Source organism: Rhea pennata, chromosome 8 (genome assembly GCF_028389875.1).
Source record: "Rhea pennata isolate bPtePen1 chromosome 8, bPtePen1.pri, whole genome shotgun sequence".
Lineage (NCBI taxonomy): Eukaryota > Metazoa > Chordata > Aves > Rheiformes > Rheidae > Rhea > Rhea pennata.
The window spans coordinates 10066363-10088543 of NC_084670.1; the positions used below are offsets into that span (position 1 = coordinate 10066363).

The window sequence follows — 22181 nt, forward strand, 5'->3', positions numbered from 1 at the left end:
CTAGCCTCACACGCTCTGCTCTGGAGATCAGGCTCTCTCCAGGTCTCTGCTCCCCATGGCTCCACTGACAAGGCCTCTCCTAGTCAATACTCTTCTGGAGCTGCGATCCCAAGGGGGCACATGTGCACCCAGCACAGACCTGCTCACTCAGCACTGCGAGGGTACACATTGCCCCTCTGCTTTGGTGCAGTCAAACCTGCCAAGACCTGGAGAGGAGAGGAAAAAGACTGGGATGTTCCAGGGTGGCTGATGAGCCCCGCATATTGGGGGAGAGAGTTGGATCTGGTCTTGCCTTTGCCAGGAAACAGAAGGATTTTAGCAGCACACCACCTTCTGCCGTCTGGGCTCACGGCTAGTAAAGGGGTCTGTGTTTAGAAAGCAAGTAAATAGAAAGATCCTAGGGCAATTTGGCACACAGATTGGAGAAGGAGATTATGTACAAGCATTTTCCTGAGCAGCCCCAATACTCTAGCCTCCCCTTGGGGCCCCTAGGAAGGAAGAAGATTTGTCACTGGTTACAATCCACATCCAGGCTGCAATTGCAGTCCTTTACTTGGGGAAAAAATGAATTGAGTTCCCCTGCTCAGCTCAGCCTTCCCCAGCTCCTACTATCTCTTAAGGGCAGGGGTCTGACTTGGGAAGAAATTAAACCTGGCTGAGCTCTCCCAACCTACCTGTGAGTCACTCAGTGCTAGAACCACTTGTTTCTAACAGGGCCCCAGGCCTGGGTCTCCCCGGGATCCATCCCATGTTCAAAGTCAGGGCAGTGGTGAGGAGCTGCCTCAAAGACTGTGTGAGACTTCGAGGTCTGGCATTTTAACTCCTCCAGTTCTAGGAACACAAGGAGCATCTTGCAGGGGAGACCTGTATGTTTGCAAAGGGAGGTCTAATCCAGCTTCCTGATCCCCTTTGAACCCCTCGAGGGTGATTTTGGGGTGGCCCTAACGCACAGAGGGCCAGCAGCGCATCTAGGCTCCTGGGTAGCAAAGTGCAGAGGAAGTCAAGCAGCAATGATTTCCTGGGGCAGGGGAACATGAGCTAATTAATGTTCCCCCACATCTCCCGGCTCCTTCGCAGGGAGCAAGGGTGAGGAGCGGCGCTGACCCATCCGCCCAAGGACTCGTGTCCCTCGCTGTCCCCGGCCAGCTCCTGCCTGGCCCCGCGGAGGCTGGGGCCAAGCCTCTCCCGCCGGCTCTGGAAAGCGGTGTGCCTCCCTCGGAGGGCAGCGGCCGGCCCTCCCCGCCTTCCCACCGCTCCTCCCCGGGCTCCTCCTAACGAGGTTTCCAGCTCGGCTGGACCCCCGGGTCGCCTTCAGGATCGCGGCCGGCCGGGGCTGAGCGGGTCCGGGAGAGGAAACCAGCGCCAAGAGCCGGGAAGGCTGCGGGCTCGGCGGGCGGCGCCTCTCCCCGCCCGCGGGCGCGGTGCTCGGCGCTGCCGGCGGCCCAGCCCCGCGGAGCAAGGGCGCCCGGCCGCTCTCGTCCTGCTCAACCTCCCTCCCGCCCGACCCCAGGAGAAGAGCCAGAGCCCCCACCCTCCGATTTCGCCTCTCGAGTATCACAGAAGGGTCGAGTTACATCGAACAAACACGAAAACAAGGCAAAAACTGCGAGGAGAAGAGGGAGGTCCAGCAAAGCTTGTCACTGATTCATGGAAAAGCGGCGGGAGGGAGAGCGAGGAGGGAGTTTTCAAGAGATCTTACCTTGTCCTAACGCCTCCGTCGAAAGCGGGTGGTTGGCGAGCAAGGTTTGGGGTTACTTCCCGCGGCGGTCCCTATGCCGTGTGCAGGAGTTTGTTATGGAAAGTCTGCAAAAGCCATTAGGACTTTTGTGCTGGGGCACTAGAAAAGCAACACAGACACCACTCACTTTTCTAAATAAACATTAGTCTTAAAAAGTTTGCACTACTGACCCCCGCAGCTCTGATTACTTGTAATTCTCTGAACCATATTTTAAGGCTTCGAGTTTTTTTTTTGTTTTGTTTTGTTTTGTTTTGTTTTTTTTTGGGGGGGGGGGGATTTTCTTCGTCCCTCCCTGTGTCCATGCCGCAGATCTGCCGCCGGTGCTCTGCGCTCCGGGGGCAGCGGGCCGAGGGGGAGAAAAGGAAACTCCCGACGCTGCTAAAGGCAGCTCCTCATTCCCCAGCCCCGCAGAGCCTCTCCGTCCCCGCACAACCCTCCCTCCAAGGCTCACCTCCCCAGGCCGTGCCGAGATGCAGAGGGTGTCCCCCCCCCCCCCCGGCTCCGCAGTCGGGTCGGGCCGTGGCAGAGCCCCCAGGACCGAGCCTCGGGCGCACCGCACCGCACCGCACCCCCCCCCCCCCCCCCCAATCTCCGCTCCGCGGAGGCAGCTGCACCGAGGTATCATCAGGGTAATTGGAAGGGTCACATGTTAAATCCGCACTGTTGTTCGCGGTAATATAGCTGTGTCCCTCCGTTGCACATTTACTGATTTCTCTAAAACCAGCCATTGTCACAAGGTTCGCTCCGCGAGGAGGGAGCTAATGGGTTGCCACGGCAACCGTAATGACATTAAAATAGAGCCCACCGTCCCCGTCCCTTCCCCCCCCCCCCCCCCCCCCAAGGCGCACAGACTCGCTCCTCTGCCTCTCGCCGAGGCGGCAGGAGAATTGCTGGGGGACGGGGACACGCCGCGCTCGGGAGCGCTCCCCTCTCCCCGCTTCGCTTTAAAAGCAGAAGCAGCCCGGCAAAATCAGGCACCTTTCTGGCTGCCCAGTCTCTATCGGGAGCCGGCAGAGCCAGGCAGCCACGGAAATAACAACAGGAATCAGGTGCACCCCGTTTGCAAAACAGAGACGTTCGGAGGTTTCTTTAAATCTTCCCGAGCGGGGGAAAAAAGAAAATAGGCAACGGAAGGGGAAAAAAAGTCAAGCAGAAGGAAGGGAGGCGAAGCCGCTCGTGGCGTTCGCCGCGCTGCCCCCGGGCGCGGGGAGGAGGGGACGCGGAGTTGGGGCAAGCGCCCCGAGTTTGGGTCTGCAAACGAGAGAGGGCCTGATCCGTGCCGCTGGCACTGCGACACCCACCGCTTTCGGCGTGCAGACGCAAGCGGTACAAATCTGTCGGTTGTAAAAGCCTCCCGCTGAAGCACCTGCAGGTTTGGGAGTGAGAACCCCTCCCTCGGCCCGGCCGCGCACAAAAAACCCGACTTTTTACGACTTCGATTTCAGGGAAACGTTCGTTTCCGATTGATTTACCACGGTTATTTCTCATCCGCTGCTACGCCGATTTTTACAATTTCGAAATTGGGAGGAGAAAAAAAATGTTTAAAGGAGGAACCGTGTTTCCTATTATCAGAAGACACTATTCCTTCTCTTTGAATATTCCCCATTTGTTCTACCCCTGGTACATAAAACGTAGAACGACCAAAGAATACGGTGCAAAACCTAAAGGAAAAAAATGAGAATAACCTCTATAATATCAGCAGGATCTGGCAGGTGACCCTAATATGTGTATTTTACATATAGGAGAATGTACTTCTCGTCTTTCATCCCTGGCAGCCACATAGCAGTGTCTGAAATAAGGCTCTCAAAGATTTCAGCAACGCACTCTCGAATATTTTTTCCGATCTCCGCGAACTGAATGGGGCAGGGAAGGGCGTCGTTTCTATCAAACTCTTCTCCTTCACGAGAAACGCTCCCAGGAGCCCCTGGACACGAATTTGCCGAGCAGGACGGAAGGGAAAGACTAGATAGATCCGCTTAGGTTTGCAGTTTCCTTTCCCCCGCTGAAGCGTGCCCGACACCTGCCTTGGGTTTAGGGGTAAATCCCACCTCTGTGCAGGGCGCACGTACTAGAGGGAGCAATTTGGGGATGTCGGTAGCTCTGCGGCAGCCTACCTCTGCCGACCGCTGTCAGCAAAAGCAACGAGCTATCTTTTTATTATTACCGTTATTGCTCTCGCAACTATTTTATTTGCTGGCGGTGGCTTCCCCCACTCGTTGCGGTGCTGGATCCTAGGAACCTGCCCTCGGCCGCTAGAGCAAAAGGGGGTTTTTCGGCGAAAACCAACCCCGAGCCGCCCGCAGCCTGTCCACACGCGATTTACTGCGGCGGGGGGGCTCTCTCCAGCCGGCCCCGACGGCAGAGCTGCCGGCATGGGCACCAGTCCCCGCCGATGGGGCGGCCGGGGGAGCCGCGGGCCGGGGCAGGCGGCCGGGTCCCCCCTCGGGGCGCCCGTCGAGGGCAGGGGAAGGGGCCGGGAGGGCCACGCGAGGCAGCGGAGGAGCCCGGCTCTCGGCGGTGCAGGGTCGCGGGACACCGCTTGCCCTCGGCCTCCCTGAGGGCTGGACGAGCCGCCGGAGCCTGCCTTCATCGGGTACAACATCCCCCAGCGGTGCCCTGGGGGAGCGGGGGCTGTTGGACCCCCCCTGCCCTTTACCATCCCTGCGGGAAACGACATTGCCCCCGCCCCCTGCGCCCTGAACCCGGGCAGGGGCCTCATCCGGCTGCGGCCCCGGGACCCCCGGGAAGCGCTGAGCCGTGTCCCCAGTGCGCATCCCACCAGGGGAGCACGGGGGAGCACAGGGGAGCACGGGAAACTTTTTTTCCCCCTCAATTCGCCCTTTAAAATAAGATGATGGCAATTTTGAATTAGCGCTGGGATGTGCAACCAGCGTCCAAGCCAGACCGCAAGCTCTTGGCCAGCCGTGCAATGACTTCTCCACCCCGAAGGTGCCCGGCCCCGGAACAGGACAGGACAGGACAGGCACAGCGACACCGGCCTCAGACGCTGCCCGCACGGGGCCGCGAGGGGACCTGGAGGACACGGGGCGCTGCGCGCACGGGGGGCTCCGCTCGCCAAAGCTCCCGGGAGGCCAGAAATGCCCTTTCGACGAGCTCCTGAGCTCGAGAGCCGTCAGAAACCTCCCTCTGAAGTGCTCCTCCTGGCAGGAGCTTATTGAAAGAGATATACGGAGTAGGAGCATGCCCGAGAGGAGACGTGAGCGCTGTGAGGCAGGAGAAGGAAAAAAAAAAAAAAAAAAAAAAAAAAAAAAAAAAAAAAACGAATTATAAAGAAGGGAGGAAGAGGAAAGGTGAGAAAACGAAGTAATCGTCCTTGTGAAATGTGCCGGCCTTCTCCGGAGCAACTGCAGAGAGGAGGCCTTTCCACCAGGGTGGATAAATTTACTCGTGTTCCACATGACCAAGGGTGGGGGGACTCGGGGCGGGGGGGTGGGGGTGGCGGAGAGGGAGAAAGGTCATGGGACTGGGATTTGGGCTGTAAGTCACAGAGGAGATGTGGATTTCAGTGCCGGGATCCGCGTTAGGTGACAGCGGATTCGGGTTTTGCAAGAGAAGCAATTAAACATAAAAAAAAAAAAAAAAAAAAAAAAAAAAAAAAAGGAAAGAGAAAAAAATAGAGAAAGAGCGGAAAATGACTTCAAAAGCAGCTCCAGTAAAACCTTTAAGTTCCAGCCGTGGGGAGCTGAGTTTGAGAGCCATTGCCCCAGGAAAGCCTCCCTTGGAGATCTCACTCGCCTTTAGTCTAGGGAAGAGATTCAAGGGCCGCCGCTGCCCCCGATCCGGCCGGAGGTGCTCGGCGCTGCACGCCGGGCCGGCTCCCAGCGCGCCCTCGCCCGCGGCTGCCGCGGGCTGCGGCGGGGCGGCCCCGGCTCTCGGCCCTCGGCCCTGCCCGCTCCTTTTGTTGTCTCTCTTTTGCGGCCACGTTTCTGTCCTGGAAAAAGGCAGAAGAGCTCACAGGAACGCCGCAGATTCACAACAGATGTGACGAGGAGGAAATGCTTCACGCACACTCCTGCACCGGCCAAGCGAGGCTGCGAGGTGGAAGCCAGCTTTACCCCAGCGAAGTATTTAACATCTCCATTCCCCCTCGGCCAGACAGCCGGGCAGGGACCTGCCGCGGCGCTCGAGGAAAAGCGGAGAGGGTTTCGCCAGTCCGAGGAGAGGGGGTCCCGTATGGCTACACCCCGACATTTGGGGCCTCATCCGCAGATGGGAAGTTTTTTTTTCTCCATCTACTTTGTGAATTTAAAGAGACGGCGATGGGAGGGGTCCTCTACCCCGGCATGTCTCGGGGGTCTCTCCCCACAGCTGCCGGCCTGTCCCCAGGAGCAGTGTGTGCGTTCAGCTGTAGGTGCCCGAGCACGCAGTTCACAGCACCAAACCGCGGAGAGTGGGTGTCGGGTTTCCAACACTGGGGGATTTGCCCCTCGCTCCCGTCCAGGGGCTGATGGGGGAGGGCGGAACGGGAATTTCTCCCCCGCGTAGGGCAGCGGCGGGGCGGGTGCGAGTGGCTGGGCGACCCCCGCCGCCGAGCCCCCGGTGGCCCCGCAGCCGGCACCCCGCGACCCCCGGCCTCGGCCGACCCGCGCAGGGGCCGGGACGGACGGAGGGGAACCGGGGGAGGCTGGCGCGGAGCCGCGCGGAGCTGCCCGCGCTTCGGCAGCGCTGCGCGAACCTGCAGGACCCGCACGCACGGAGGGGGACCCTGCCCGCCCGGGGCGGGGGGCTGCGGGCAGGCCGTGCCTCGAAAACCCAGCAACACACCCGGCCCCCGCACTGAAACGGGATCGAAAAAAGGCCAGTCGTTTCCTAAGATCCGCAGGAAACAGGCACCGGATGAGAGAAGCCGAGTATAGCCTCCTCCGAGAGTCTGACCCCTTCCCTCCCCAGGTATTTTCGTCCAGAAAAAAAAAATATATATATAAAAATAAACAAAAAATAAAAAGGCATTTCCATGGGATCTAGCAGGAATTAAACACGATCCTTCACTCCGCGCAAGATTCTCGCTACTGCTGATTTGGAGTGGAAAGTGGGGAATCCATTCGAGTTAAACAAAGTTTGCGAGGACTATGCACTCGCCTCAGTCTGCAGGAAAATTTGGAAATTCTGGGAATTTTTGAGGAATAAAGGAAAACGGCCGTTATTTTAACCCATTTCAATTCGCCGTTTATAACGAATGAGGACTATTGCTTCATTTAAAACGCAAGATACAGCCAGAAAATCGAAATCTAATCGAAACGGACAACGACTCTCCCGAAAAGCACTTCTCCTGCCACGCTCTGACTCAGAGCCCGACCCTCATTAACTAGAAGGGATCGAGGAATGGAGACAAAAACTGGCACTCGAGTAATTAGAAAAATCCCCATGCACCGACATGCGCCCTCCCCTGTAGAAACCGACACACAAACTCGTTACACACGTTTTGGCTCATTCGACCTTTCCCGTGGAGAAAAATCTCCCTTGTAGATTTTCATTAAGTTTTACGATACTTGCCTTGGCACACGGAGAAGATACGTATACATACACACAAGTATATATATGTGTGCGTGTATGTGTATATACATATACATACGTATACATACATATATATATACACACATGCATTTTTTATATATATACACACACACACATATATATACACATATATATCCCAAAGGGAGGGGACCCCGGCAGCCAGGACAAACGCAGGGCAGCCGGAAAGCGAGGCATCGCGCAGGATGGCGCTGGGCAAGGCCAGCGGAGCCGAGCTCCGGGCTGCGCGCCCCGGGCCGGCCCCGAGCCTGTCCCGGGCCGGGAGCCGGTCCCGGGCGGCGGCGGGCACCGCACCGAGCGCCGCATCACCCGCGGGACCATCCGAGGAGAATTAGTAGGAGCCATCAGCATTAGCACTGAAATGAGGAGGAAGAGATGGAAACGCGAGATCGGGCGCTCCCGGGAGCGGCGTTTGCCGGCCCCTGATCGCAGCGTCACCTGTTGCTGTGATCGGCTTGGGGCACCAAGCTGCATTTTACTCAATAATGAAGTGTAAAAAAGGTGCACGAGGAGTCGGCAAAGGGGGCCGTAGGGAGGAAGAAGGCGGCTGCAGGTCTCAGCTCGCCCGGCGGCCCGCAGCAGAGCCCGCACGACCCACTCCCCCCCGGTCCCACAGGGCTCTCAGCCGCCGTGTGTAGGGACGAGGCACCGGGCAGCTCCGGCAGCCCCGCGCCGTGGCCGGGCACCGCATCCGGCCCGGGGGCTCCGTGGGGCGCCGCCGTCCCCCGTCCCTCCGGGTGAACGAGCGAACGAGCCGGTAAAATGGGGGAGGAGAGTCGGAACGACCAGGCACCCGCGCCAGGCAAGGGGCTCCGCTCCCTGGGGCCCGCGTCGGGCCGCCTCGCTGCCCTCGGCTGGGCCGCTTTGGGCCCGAAGCGACGCCGCCGGTGCCCCCCCCCCCCCCCCCGCGCCTGGGGAACGAGAGGACGCGGCGAGTGTGCGGCGGCCGGGGGCAGCTCTGCCAACGCGGCGCGTTTGGAAGAGCTGCTCTAAGGAAAACCCGAGGCCGGCAGCCGCGGAAGTGCCGGGGGAGAGCGGACACCCCAGCTGCAGCAAGTGCCCACTGCGCGGGAGCGGTCTGGCGGGACGAGAACCAAGCCTCTCTCTCTCTCTCTCTTTTTTTTTTTTTTTTTTTTTTTTTTTTGGGGGGTGGGGGGAGTACGGTATTTGGGTTTCACTGGGCTGCTCTTGCCACATTTGGCCAGAGGGCAAAAGCTGCTTTGGCCAAGGAGGGCACGTGTGCCCGAGGGGGAGCCGGCAAACCCGGGCAAGGTCGCTGGGCTCCTGGGGAGCCCGCCGTGACCTGCCCCCGCCACCCCCCCACTCTCTGCCGGCGGCCGCCCCGTCTAGCCGCCCCGGCCGGGCGCCCGGGCGCCCTCAGCCGCGCCGGGGCAGCGGGGCCCGCGGCAGCCGCACTGGGCGCCCCGGCCGGTCCGTCTCCGTGTGCAGGGCCAAAGGAGGGCAGACACCCCCGCTGCGGCCGGGCCACCCACCCGGGCCCTGGGCTGCCCAGAAGCTGCCCTGCCGCGGGAGCGATTCCGGGGCACGTCGGGGCGCGGACAGAGCTGAAAACCTCGTGAGGAGATCGGTAAACTGGCCCTGGAAAAACTCGAAATTAAGTGGATGAGATTAGAGAACCAGAAAGAAAGCGAGAAAGAGTAAGAAGGAAGACAGAGAAGAGAGAAAGAAAGTGAGAAAGAAATGAACAGAGAAGGGGAAAAAAAGAGAGAGGGAAAGAATGAAAGAGAAGAAGAGAGCGAGAGAGCAAGAGAGAGAAAAAGTAAAGGGACGAAAAAAAAGAAAGAGAAAAAGAGAGAGAGAAGAGAGAGAAAGAAACAGAGAGAGAAAGAAAGATAAAGAAAGAGGAAGAAAGGGGGAAGGTGAGAGGGGAGAGAGAAAAGGAAAGAGAGAAAGAGAGAGAGAAGGAAAGAAATAAAGAGAGAAAGAGGAAGAAAGAGAGGGAGAAAATGAGAGGGGGAGAGAGAAAAGGAAAAAGAGAGAGAAAGAGATAAATAGAGAGAGGAAAAGAGAGAAAGAAAGGAGAAAGAAAAAAGAGAAAGAAAGAGAGAAAGAGAGAAAAAGGGAGAGAGAAGGAGTGCGAGGCGTTAGACACCGAAATGACAGCGCGGGCACCGGTCTGGCTGCGGCTCCCGCCAGCCCGGGTCCCCCGCCAGCCCCCTCCGGGGACACTTCCGCGCGTCCCGGCGCGGCAGCCCGCTGCCCCCGCAGCCCTGTCCTCGCTCACCAGAGATACGGAGGGGAAATGGCATCGGGATTCAACCTACCGCAAACATTTCGAGGAGTATTTCAAAAGCAAGAACTTAATTTCCAGGGCAATTTTCCTGCGGCCAATTCGGCTGCAACAGCTCCCCCCACCCTCCCTCTTTTGGAAAACGGATTTTTTCAAAAGCCTCATTGCTCTGCTTTCAGACCTGCCAGAGGAGAGAAACGAAAGGAAGACTGAGAGAGAAAGAAGAAACTGGTAGACAGTTATTTTTCCAAAGCTGCGAGGCAGGAAAGTGTTTTCAGATGGGGGCAATGGGGCACAAGGAGACTGGGCGTTATTATTAAATCTTAAATCCACCGTGAAAAACGGAGTTTCTCCGCACTTACAGGGAATTGGTCAGGCCAAGGCCTGGAGGAAGAGCTGAAATATTGGAAAAGATGCTCTTGTTGTTCAAAGGTGATTTCTATAATCCAGGCTGATTTATTTTTGATCAGGGCTCCGATGAACTAGAAAGAGAAAACCAAAAAGCTACTGAGGAAGGGAATAAGATCTTGACCTTTCCTAATTCTCCAAATCGGCAGTAATGGAAACCAGAAGGTGCCAGGGGAGGAAACCGGAGAGAAGGGCCGAGCGGACCGTGCAGCGGGAGCCGGGCCGGGCTGACGGCCCCGAGCCCCCGGGAGCAGAGGGGCGACTGCTGCCTTCCTCGGGAGATCCGCTTTGCTTAGTACGGGCTTAGTTAAGCGAAGGGACAGAAACAAATTGTCCTTCCCCCCCCCCCCCCCCCCCCCACACACACACACACGGCCGTCCCGATGGAAATATTCCTGGGCAGGATCGTTTCAACCTGCCCCAATAAATAGGCAAAACCGTCTCCGGGTGATAGTTTTCTGCATAGCCGTGTCTTCTCACGGGTCTGTTCACACACGGAAAAATGCCGCGGAACAAACCTGCATAGAGCATCGCGTTTTTGCTGCAAACCCTTCAGCTGACACACAGAAAGGAGAAATGAGAGGGAAAAAAATTAAAACAACAACAACAACAACAACAAAAATCAGCTCCACAGATGTATGAGCAAGGCAGGAGGCGCGGCGAAATCTAAACTGCCCCTAGCACCTCGGAAATAGCAATCGTGAGGAATCGCGACACGAAAGGGAGAAGGGAAAATCCCAAACCTGCGACCGAGGATCAGGCCCTGCGGTGGGTGCAGGGCCGCCCCCGGCTCGGTTTTACGCAGGGTTTGCACTGCAAAACAACCACGAAAAGCAACGACAGGGAACAGACGGATTCGCCTGCGATCTTACGGGGAAGAGGGAAAGGAAATGCCGGGTCGGCTTTTTGGCCAGGGACTCCAAAGCGGGGACTCCAGCAGCTAATTATTTTCCTTTCGGTGATCAGTTATTGCTGGTGTCCTCCACGCCTCCCCCAATAAATAAATAAAACCCTCCTTTAGCCAGCGAGGCGTGAAAAATGATCCTCGCTGAATGCTTAAAAATAATGTCCCGTGAAGATCGGAGCTGCGGAGCCAGCCAGCCCCGTAATTAGAAGCCATTATCCCTCCTGCAATATTTCGCATTAACTCCCCTTGCCGAGCGCGGCGACGAGTTCCCGGCCCGAGAGGAGCTATCTCGGGGTCTCCCCATCGCCCCCTCGGCCCGGGGGTGGGGTGGGGGGGGGGGGGGTCGGAGAGAGCCGGATTTCAAGGCCTTTCCCCGGAGCCCGGGGAAAAGCCGATTCTCAGCCCCGGCCCCCGCCGGCTCCCCAAGCAACGCCGGTATTTGCAGAGGGTTTCGACGGGAGGAGGGGGACGACGACATAGAAAGAGCTCGTGCTTAGAGGAAATTTAGGGGAAAGAAAAGGGGGGGGGGGAGGAATCCCCTCTAAGACGAGCGCCCCTCCTCGCCCTGCTCGGGGACTTTCGCCCCAGGGCAGCGGCGCTGCCGAGAGTAGTCGCTGGCGGATCGCCGCAGGCCCCTCGCGGCCCCGGCACCCGGCAGCCTGCCCGGCACGCACACGCGCGGCATTTCTTACAAGGTTTGCTACGACCCCCGGTTAAGGGGGAAAAAAATAACCCCGCTCCGAAATTAGCCGAGCTTCAGCCGCGGCCGGCGACCGCGGCTCGCCAGCGCGCAGTGACTTCGCAAGGCGAGACACGGAGAAGCGAGCCGGGGGAAGGTGTCCAGAAACCACGGAGCCCCCCGCCCCCTCACATATGGGGGGGGATTTTCTCCGGGGAAACACCAGTCCCCTGCAGAGAAAACCCCCCTCCTCCAAAACACGAGACCACCAACTTGGAGACCCCCCCCGCAAAGCAGCCGCTGCGCCCAGCGGCGCGGGGAGCGCTGCCCGGACGAGACGCACTGGGTCATGCCCGCGGGCATCGCCGGCTAGTTCTTATCCGATCCCCGCACTCTTGGCCCATTTTTTTTCCCGCACACACTTCGCAAACAAACAAAGCAAAAGCAAATCGCTACTTTATATTAAAATACTCCCCCTCGCCCCCCCAGACACACAACAACCACCCAGCCTCAGTGCACATCGCTTTCTTCCTTCGGATCCCGTCTCCTCAAAGCAGGCTCGGCTATTAAAGGAGGCTGAACAAAGATAGCCGAGAGCAGCTATCAGCGCATTTTAACTTCATCAAAGACTTCGGGGGAGAGGGAGAGGAGGGGTCTGGCACCTTCTAGTAATGAGCTTGTCAGGAACACCCCTGCCAGAGCAATTGAACAATTTGCACACAGCAAAAGAAAAGGAGCCGGGAGGGAGGGAGGAAGGGGAAATGCTACAAAAGCCCCTTCAATTTTCAACCATGTGCTTGGCAATCTGGAAAATAGATTCATTGGCCTCCTCTTTTCTCCCATGTCGAGTCTTGTAGCCCCTTTTGTAGGAGCTGGACATGAAAGGGAGACAACCAAGTGCCGGACACGAAGATCGCTTTTCAAAAGCAAATGTGTGTGAAGCAGAGATGTGAGACCGCTCGCTGCGGGGAGGCGGCACGTTCAGGAACAACATCAACAAACTGCGCGGAGGTTCGAGGTGGCACAGACAGGGGGACAGAAAAAAAGTGGGGGGGGGGGGGAAGAAACGCCGATCAGCTCCCAGTCACACTGCCCGGTGCCTGCCCTCGCCCCGGCGGGCCCCGCCGCCCCTGCGCTCAGTGCAAGACTCGCCGAGGGACTAGATCGGTCTCTCTCTCACTGTCTCTTATTTTTCAGTATTTCTATTTCTCCTTCCCCTCCTGCCCCTTCAACTCGCTTACTGGCTTGGCAGAAAGACCTCGGTTCTTGAGATCAGAGTCTCTTTCAACAAACAAACAAAATAGCCACGTTTGGTCCCTGTAAATAAATGGGGGGGGGGGAGGCACTGGAGGAGAAGGGAGCGCTTAAAGATGTTTATTTACTTTGTAAGTTGTTGCAAAATTTAGGCGGAGATCAAGTTTCATTTGGTCATTCAAATGCTGCAGGCCCAAGGGGGAAGTGTGTGCGGGGGGGGGGGGGGGGAATCCTCCGACTTATTTTCTCATGTGTCAACTTTTCCAAACAAAATAAAGGGCCGCGGAGGGGGGGAGAAGGGATAACCTTTCTCCCGGCCCTCACCTACCCCGGCAACGGCATGGAAACAGGCAGAGTTTTCAGGGAAGGGGGGGGGGAGGAGGCGTAACAAAAAACAACAACAACAACACCCAAAAGAAACGACACCAAAAAGAAAAAAAAAAAGGAAAAGAAAAAAGAAAAAAGCAAGTGGGTCCTTTCCCTTGCCGACCGTCGAGAGGGAGCCCAAAGCGGGGACCCCTCGCCCAGCCAGCGAAGGTGACGGCGGAGGCATCGCCAGTTTCCCGTCGCGCTCCGGGAGGGGAAGCGGCCGGAGGCGAGGGGCGGCCCCGGCGCCGCCGCTCGCAGCGCGCTGCCCCCGGCGGGGCCGAGCTCCGCCGCCGCCGCGGCCCCGGCCCCGGCGCTGGCGCGTTTAGCAAGTGAAAAAACTCCGCGGCTTACTCAATTTCGCAAATCCGAGGGTTGGAGCCACTCGCTTCCCCGAGGCCCGAGCAGGGCTCTCGGCTCTCAGCGTGACAAAGGACATAGCAAAGAACGATTGGGATTATGATATTTTTTTTAACCAGGTCACAAACATTTATTAATTTACACCAGCGGTGGACAAAATTCTTTTGCCTTTTCCACATCAAATTATTCACAGATTCTCTCAATAAAATAGATATGACGGATGCACAACCAGTGAAGAGTTAACTGGACTCCGCTCATTAGCTCCCGAATAATCTATATACAAATAATTACCAATACACCAAAAACCCACGCATGGAAGGGGTGGGAAAATGGGGATCAAAAAACAATATGGGAATTCTCCAAACTTCCTGACGGATCAGATTTTTTTTTAACGTGCATTTGAATGTCTCACTGAAAAAAAAAGAAAGAAAAAAAAATAAACACAGTCCTGAGTTTCACTGACTTTTTTTCTTCTTAAAAATAAAGAAACCCTAAAGAGTGCCTTTTAAAACCAAACCCAAAGCTTCAAAGAAACTAAAAATAAGATCGACCATTAAAACATTTTCTTTGAGAGAAGGGGAGAGACAGACACACATGGCAAAACCGCTTGAGAGAGAGATTTAAAGGAACGAACATGGGTTCGTTTCGATCATTTGAAACAACACTTGAAACTCCCCTCGCGAGTTTCCGAGCCAATTTGTGGGACACCCGCGGAATATGTGCCACTCTCAAAGAAAATATTTCAGATCCTAGGATCATTTCTTTCTTAACAGCTCCTGCAAGACGCCCTGTGTTAAACCAGCTCGCCCAGGTCCCATCTTATATTACGGCCACTTTATAAATACGCTTTGGCGCTTGTGGGATGAAATATTGTTATTCTTTCCCCCTCCCTCTCTCCCTCCCGATTTTTCCGAGCAAAGAGACACAAACAGATCTGGATGCCACAGAAATAAAGTTAAAAAAAAAAAAAAAAAAAGGAAATATTTCCTACCTTAACACAACAGGAGGAGGTTTGGGGGGAAGGGGGGAGCACGGGGAGAAGAAAGGGGAGAAGACGATTTTGGAGGAGCGGGGAGAGCTGGGAAGGGACCGTTTGGTTTGAGCCTCCCGCCCCCCTTTTTTTCTCTCTCCCCCCCCCCCCCCCCGGCACACTTCAAAAATGACAGCTGCTAAGGTTTGTGATTTTACTGGCAAAGTTCTGGGCGGGCTGCAGGAGCGGCTCGTGCGCCAGGCTGCCCGGGGTGTGCGGCGGGGCCAGCGCGGGGCTGAGCACGGCCAGCACGGGCGCCGGCGGCGCAGCCTGGCCGGCGGGGAAGGGCGCGGCGGGCGCGGCGCTGGGGTGGGTGCTGGGCGGCGGGGGCACGGCCCCCCCGATGATGTTGTCTATGGAAAAAGAGGGCCGGGAGGGGTTGCCGTTGCCGCCGCCGCCGCCGCCGCCGGCCGTGGGGTCCGGCTTCAGGGTCTGGAGGAGGGCGGCGGGCAGGGCGGTGGGGCTCAGCTGGGGGTGGTAGAAGGACTTCCTGCAGTTCAGCTCGCCGCCCAGGAAGGAGGGCAGCCCCGAGGCGGCGGAGAAGACCGAGGCGGCGGGAGGCGGCGGAGCCGGTAACGGGCAGTGCGGAGCCTGGAAGGGGAAGGCGCCCGCGGCGCCGCCGCCGCCGGGGTGGTGGTGGTGGTGGTGGTAGCCCTGGAGCTGGAGGCCGTAGTTGTAGCCGTAGGGTCCGTAGGCGAAGCCGGGCAGGAAGGCGGCGGGGTCGGCGGCCCCGGCGCGCAGCAGCAGCTCGGGGTGCGGCGGGTGCAGCTGCTGCTGCCGCTTGAAGCGCTTCCTCCGGCGCAGGAAGCTCCCGTTGTCGAACATGTCGGCGGACTCGGGGTCCAGCGTCCAGTAGTTGCCCTTGCCGGGGTTGCCGGGCTCCCGGGGGATCTTGACGAAGCAGTCGTTGAGGGAGAGGTTGTGGCGGATGCTGTTCTGCCAGGCGGGGAACTTCTCCCGGTAGTAGGGGAAGCGTCCGCTGATGAACTCGCAGATCTCGCTCAGCGTCAGCCGCTTCTTGGGGCTCTGCAGGATGGCCATGGTGATGAGGGCGATGTAGGAGTAGGGCGGCTTCACCAGCGGGTTCTTCCCGCCGCCGCCGCCGCCCGCGGGCGCCTTCTCCCCGGGCGCGGCGCCGCGGGCGCAGGCCGGCTCCGAGCCGCCGGCGGGGGAGAGCCGCTCCGGGGACCCCCCCATGCGCGCCTGGGCGGCCCCGCTTCGCGGCAGGGCGAGCCCCAGCGGATCGCCGCCGTCCTCCTCGTCGTCGTCGTCGTCCTCCTCCTCGTCGTCGTCCTCCTCGTCCTCGCTGTACTTGCCCCCATCCTGGGGCGGGCCCACCACGTCGATATCCGCGTCCTCCACCTCGGAGAGCGGCTCTTCCTCCGGGGAGCGCTCGGACATGATCCCGCAGCCGCCGCCGCCGCTGCTGCCCAAAGTCATTGTTGTGCGGCCGGGGCGGCCGGGGCCGGGCTCCCCCCCCCACCTAGCGGCGGCGCCCGGGATGGTCCCGGGGCCGCGCCGGAGGGCTGCGGCCGCCGCTGGGACTCGGCGCCCCGGCGCCGCCGCTCCGCGCCCCGCTCTCCTCGCCGCTGCTGCCGGGCTGCGGGGTGGTGGCTGCGCAGGGAGGGGCGGCGGGGGGGGCGCGGGGCGGAGGAGGAGGGCCGGGACGCCCGGGGGCTGGGCAGGGAGCTTGGAAGCCGTAATAATAAATAATAATAATAACGATAATAATAATAAAAAGTGGGGGGTGCGGCGGCTCCTTGGCAGGGCTGGGGGGGAGGGAGGGGCGTGCGGAAGAGGGAGGGGGGAGGGCAGAAGTTGGGAAGGCGGCTCCCCCCTGCCCACCCCTCCCCGAGCTGGGACCTGGTGGAAACGCTCCACACTGCGCCGCCTGCGAGCGCTCCCCAGGCCTTTATACCGCAGCCCCAGCATCACGTGTCGCCCCGCCGCCCCGGGCGCAGCCCGAGCGGGGCGCAGCGAGGGGCTGCTCGGCCCGGATCGGGGCTCCGGGCTCGGCTCCCCGCAAGCGCGGCTCCCGCCCGCAGGGTGCCGCTCACTGCGGCGGCGTGCGGGGCGCAGCCTCCGGCCCGGCCCGCCTGCGGAGGCGGCGGGGATGCTTTCGAGGAAAGGCGCTGCTTGCGCCCACGGAGCCTCGGCCCTTGCCAGGATGCTCCCGGCTAACGGCTGGATGGAGACGGCCCCGAGCCCGCTGCACAGCAGGGCCGGGAAGGGGGATCGGCGCTGGATAAAGGCTCCCAGCCCTCCCGCCCTCCCCTCTAAGCCAACCCGCGGGGCAGGAGCTCTCAGGATCGCCTGCAAACCCAGCCCCGCGGAGGGGCTCTGCTGCCTCCTCGCTCCTCACCACCTGGGCTGCAGGGCAGGACGGGGACGGCGGAGCAGCCCCATCTCCCCGCGGGGGATGCGCAGCCCGCGGCTCGGGGCTCAGCCGTCCGCCCTGCAGCAGCCCGGCCGGGAGCTGGGGGAGCGGCGCGGCATCTCTCTCCCCCGGGCTGGGCTCTCACGGGCCGCCCGAGGGGGGGGGTGAATTTGGGGATCCCTGCTCCCCTTCTCCAGGCGCCCTTACGTCACCGGCACGTCACTGAGCCCAGAGCACCCTGCTAAGAAACCCGCTTCTCCTGCAGGCTCCCGCACTCGCGCCCCCGGGGAAGTGATGCTGCTGCCCGACAGGTGCCGGGCAGAAAGAGAGGAACCAACGTGCAGACAAACCTCTCCTGGCTTTAAAAAATCAGCCAAAGCGAAGGCTCTGCCCCAGAGGCTGGACAGCCTCCGAGCACCACTCCCCTGCCAGGGTACCGCTGCGCGGAGCGGGGGACATCCCCGCGGCGCCCCGCCGGCCCAGGCACTCTCCGGGAGCCCGAGCGGGGAAATCTCGTCCATCTCCGGAGTGTAAGGTCCTGAAAGCAACAGCTCATCGGCTGACCAGTGCCTCGGAAAAGCTTTTGCTTTTTTTTTCTACCAACACTCATGCCGAGCCTTAGCGTCTCCACGGCCGCCGGCAGCGCACCTTCGGTTCCCCTCGGCCCCCTCGGGAACCCGATGGTGAAGGCGCCCCCTTCTCCTCCTGCAGCCTAGAGGGGAGGATTTCTCGGGGCGCAGAGAGGCGCCCCACGGCCCCGCAGCCGCAGAAACGCCCCTCCGGCGGCGGAGCCCCGGCGGCCCCTTCCAGGGGCGAGACCGCCGCGGCCGCCCCGGCGCGGGGCTGGGGGCACGGGCACTGCCCCAACCGCCCCCCCCCCCTCGCCCTGGGGGTGTCTCTCGCAGCCTGTTGTTCCTGTGTCTGCTGCAAACCCGGCCGAGTCACGCTCGCACGGCTTTTTCCTTTAGCGGCTTTGCAAAATGAGGCTTTGCTAATTCCACGGGGGTCTCTCTCTCCCTGCGGAGATGATGCCTGGGAAGGAAGGGATGGTGGAAAGGGTATGTTAGAGAGGTCTTTCGGGTACCATACACTTGCCCGAGGGCAGGTGGCCGTCGTGTGAACGTGGGTGCGGGCACGGCGACGGCTCGGGCTCGCCTTTCCCCGGCCGAAGCGTTTGCAAACGAGCAAACGAGCGATCGGGCTCGTAAGGGGGGGGGTCCAACCTCCCACCTCCGTCTAAACGCAGCTCCCCACTACCGAAAGGTAAACCCGACCCGGCCACCTTCCCTGCTCCCGTTCATGTCCCCCAAAGCAGCTCGCCGCTGGGAGAAAGCGGGAGGTCGGCGAGCTCGAGTCCCCCCAGCGGCCTCTGCCCATACAGCGGTGTGGGGGGAGCAGGGAGGGGGGCTTGCCTCGCTTCGCCAGGTAAAGGAAAGTCACTGGAGGTGGAAGCTGTGAGGGGAGGGGAAAAAAAATCCCTCCTGCTTTTCATTTCTAATAGCAAACAACTGGAATTTTCACTCTTGGAATTCGGGGGCGGCGAGGCGGGGGGGGGGGGGGGTCCCAACCCCAGGCCTCATTCAGCAGTGTGAGAATCTGCAATGATGAATTGCAAGTCGCTGCTGTTAACAGGTGCGAGCATTTGGTGATAAAATCTCCAGCACTAATACTGGGGAGCCGGGCCAAACAGCTGCACTGCCCCGCTTCCAAATACCGATCACAATTATTCAAATCCTAACGACTTGGTACACAGGGCTCGCCACAATTAGGGAGATCCCGAATAAAGAGCAGAACTGTACGCCAGGCGCTTTGCCTGCACTTTTCAAGTTTAAACAGATATTAAACAGCCAGCTCCTCTGCGCTAACTCGATCGCATCCTCCTCCCTGTTTGACAGCGCCGCGATCGGGGAGGATTTCACTTAACGGGGGAGAAACACATGAATAACTGTCCTAAGCATTTCTCACGAAGGTGGGAATCTGCCTGCGGATGTATATCCATGTTGGGGCTGGGGGAACTTCTCTGAGTTCTTTCCCTTTTATGCTCCTTCAATCTTCATCACGCGCGTTTGGAGCACACACACACGTATCTCTCTCTCATATGTATATATAATGCATATTCATTCTCTCAACTAAACTAGCGAAATGCTTTGGAGACGCTGCATCTTTCCTACCCACTTTGTTTAAACCCTCCGTTAATGAGATCCTTGGAAAGGCGATGGGAAGAACAAATGGAAGAGAGCGAGGAGGAGAGGGGAGGGAAAAAGAAAAACCAAGCCGATTTCCACTTTTATTAAGTAAAATAATAGTTATGCCTCCCCTACATAAACGAAAGTGTCATAAAAAATTCCGAAGCAGCTGCCAGAGATTTCGACCACACACACAACGGGCGATTGAATTTCCACTTTGTGTATTTCATGGCAGAAAGGAACTGCCGGGAGCAGCGCGTTGTGTCTTTACCCACTCGGGCAGGGAGGGCGGAGGGAAGCAAAGCGCCGGGTTTCCGAAGCATCGCGGGCGAGCGGCGCCCGGGGGTCCCCTGCCCCGCTCCTGCCTCTCCCCCCCTCTCCTCCCCTTCAGCAACGCGCATCCCGAGCCGCTGCGGCTCTGGAAATAGGGCGCCCCGAGCAGCCCCGGCTCCCTGCGTGTTTAAAGGCAAAAAACATCATCGCCTGTAAGGTCGGGAACGGCCCGAAAGGAAATGATAGTGAAAGGCTCCCTGTCTCGACATCTGCGAGCGGCTTCTGTTAGTTGAGTCGATATTAGCTTCGGTTTTGTCACGCAAGATCGACTGCAGAAACAAATCAAAACGAGAAAAAGTACCTAAACTACAACTGGCCTGAAATGATTTAGAAAAGGGAAACCCTGGACTGAAATAAAACAGATGGTCGGATTGCAGACATGTATATACATATACACACATGTTCACCGCTGTATTCCCGGACATTATGTATATAATGTACACACACACACACACACACGATTTGATTTTTTTAAAATTAAGAGTTTGTACGCAGAGGGAAGAAATGACGCCGTCCATTGAAATAGAAACCCTATCGATCTATCCGAAAAGATTGTCTTGTCATATTCCCACTATTCCCAGCTGCAAAAGAGTGGGAGGGAAGCATTTTCTCTAGGAAGGTTTTTAATTTTTCCTGTTCTTCTGGCCGATGTATTTCGTAAGGAAAGTCTCCCTTTCCATCTCCTGTTTTAATCCTGTTTTAATTCGTTTCTGGTTTACATTTGACGTTAAATTTTGCTATCAAAAGCGGGGAGGAAAGACTAGACTATCAAATCTCAGGGATTAAAAAAAATCAGCCGATCGGCACGGCTTTTTTTATTTTTTTTTTTCCCTTTTCTTCCCCCCCCCCCCCCCCCCCCCCCGTCTCGCCTCGTCCGTTTAAATTGACTTTCACCGTTTCCCCCGCCTTGGGTCCAGGCGTGCCGGGTCAGCGCTCATTGCACTGTGGACCCCCCTGGCAGCGGGACCCCTCTCCACGCGAGGTTCCCCCTCCAGGGCTCGCCGGGCCGGGCCGCACCGGGCCGCGCCGGGCGAAGCGGGGGCGGCCGGGCCAGGCGGCAGCTCCGGGCACTGCCGAGCACGGGCTGGTTTAGCTCCGGCTCAGCCGACCTTGTTCCCAGGTCCCCGCAGATGACCTGTTGGCTTTGCAATATATAATCGTTCATGTTTCCTCTGCCGAGCAGCATCTAAATTCGTTTATTCTGATGAGAACCGCATCTACAAGTCCCCCAAGGCTTGATGATGGATTTTTCTGTATTACCTCGTTATCAAGCTTGGCTGACCTCTAACTTCTCTGAAAACATGAACAAGACAGACCTGTTGCTGCCCGGGATGCCCCAGGGGGCTCTTTTTCCACTTATGTGATTTCCTTTGATATTATTTCTCTTCTTTCCATATCCAAGGCTCAGACCTTTAGTGCTCCCTGCAGTTCAACCTTTTTTTCCACCCCATATCGCCCAGCTCCCAGCTTGCAAAGATTACACCTCAGTCTGCAGCCCGTTCGCCAGGAGTTCCCAATGCAGGAAGACAAGCAGAGATGGTGGGTGCCACATGCTGGAATATGTGTAAAATTCCCCATTTGGAGGACACCGGAGCCAAGTACCTATATCCATTTCCTCAGTGCTTGGATATTGGACACTTCATTTTTTTCTTGACTCATATTTTCAAATATGGGCATCCCCAAATCCATTCCAAAAAAGGCCTGGATTTAAAGAGAAGCTTTTTTATTATTATTATTTTTCTTTCCCCCAGATTTTCAACAATTCCCGTGAAACTCTGGAGAGCAAGTCTCCTTATCTTTCTTGCTCTCCTGCCCTCTTCCTCACCTCTCTTTATGTATTTAGGTGCTGTGATCCAAGTTTAGGAGCTTGGTTTTGGTTTCAGGGTTCAAAAACTTTGCCTGGTGCTCTCCCTCCATAACTGATCCCATTTCACATAGCCTTGGAGCCCACCAGGCAAGCTCACATGAAGCTTAATGTTCAGCTGATTAACCTTGGCTTGGTATAAGCTTTTCATACTGCTTCTTGGCAATCTGATATGAAAAGAGATGGATACACACACACTTGCATGACTCAGAGGAACGCAGTGATTTCAAACCATAAAGCACCAGGTGCACTTTTGAGACTCACCAAATCCAGCCCTCCTGGTTGCCATAAAAAACACATTAGCCAAAGGCCTATGCATGTGGAAGCCAATTATGTTCTGGCACATGGCAGCATGTGCAGAACAGCCTGGTAACTGTGCCTACCACACAAGGAAAAATATCCCTGTGAAAACAAGTCTGCTAAATCACTTCATTCTTCCCCAAATCCCCTGAAAATAAAAGGGATAAAAGTTTTGGGGAGGGGGGAAGAGGATCTATGAGGGAGGGAATCAGGTTTTCCAAGAGTGGGTGCCCCAGTGAGAGAACCTAAATAAGTGGCCAGATTCACAAAGCTGTAGAACCTTGTGATGAGGTTTTCAAGGCCAAGTTTTCCATGTTCACATTTGATCATGCCTAACGTGTCCAGACCTTTCCTGCTGCTGAGTTTGCTGCAGCCAGGAATTAAGCTACCCAAGCGCCCACTTGACGCACTGAGATCGCAAAGGCCCATGTCAGCTATAAACACCAGCTGAGGACCCCTGATTTGGGGGCTAGGAGCAATACTGAAGAGAAAGCTTTCAAAGAAGGAAATTACTGAGAAGACGGAAAATTACTAAAGCTTGGTTTGATTGGGAGGAAAAGAAAGCACTTGACTAT

The 22181-nt window shown here is 57.8% G+C and overlaps 1 protein-coding gene across 1 annotated transcript; it reads right to left on the bottom strand.

Annotated features, from left to right (window-relative positions):
- Positions 1–14669: 14669 nt before the first annotated feature.
- Positions 14670–15986, bottom strand: FOXD2 (forkhead box D2). The gene is given in 3 exon segments (XM_062581600.1): positions 14670–15155; positions 15157–15197; positions 15200–15986. Coding segments are annotated over 3 exon segments (1314 nt in total).
- Between the last annotated feature and the right edge of the window lie 6195 nt (positions 15987–22181).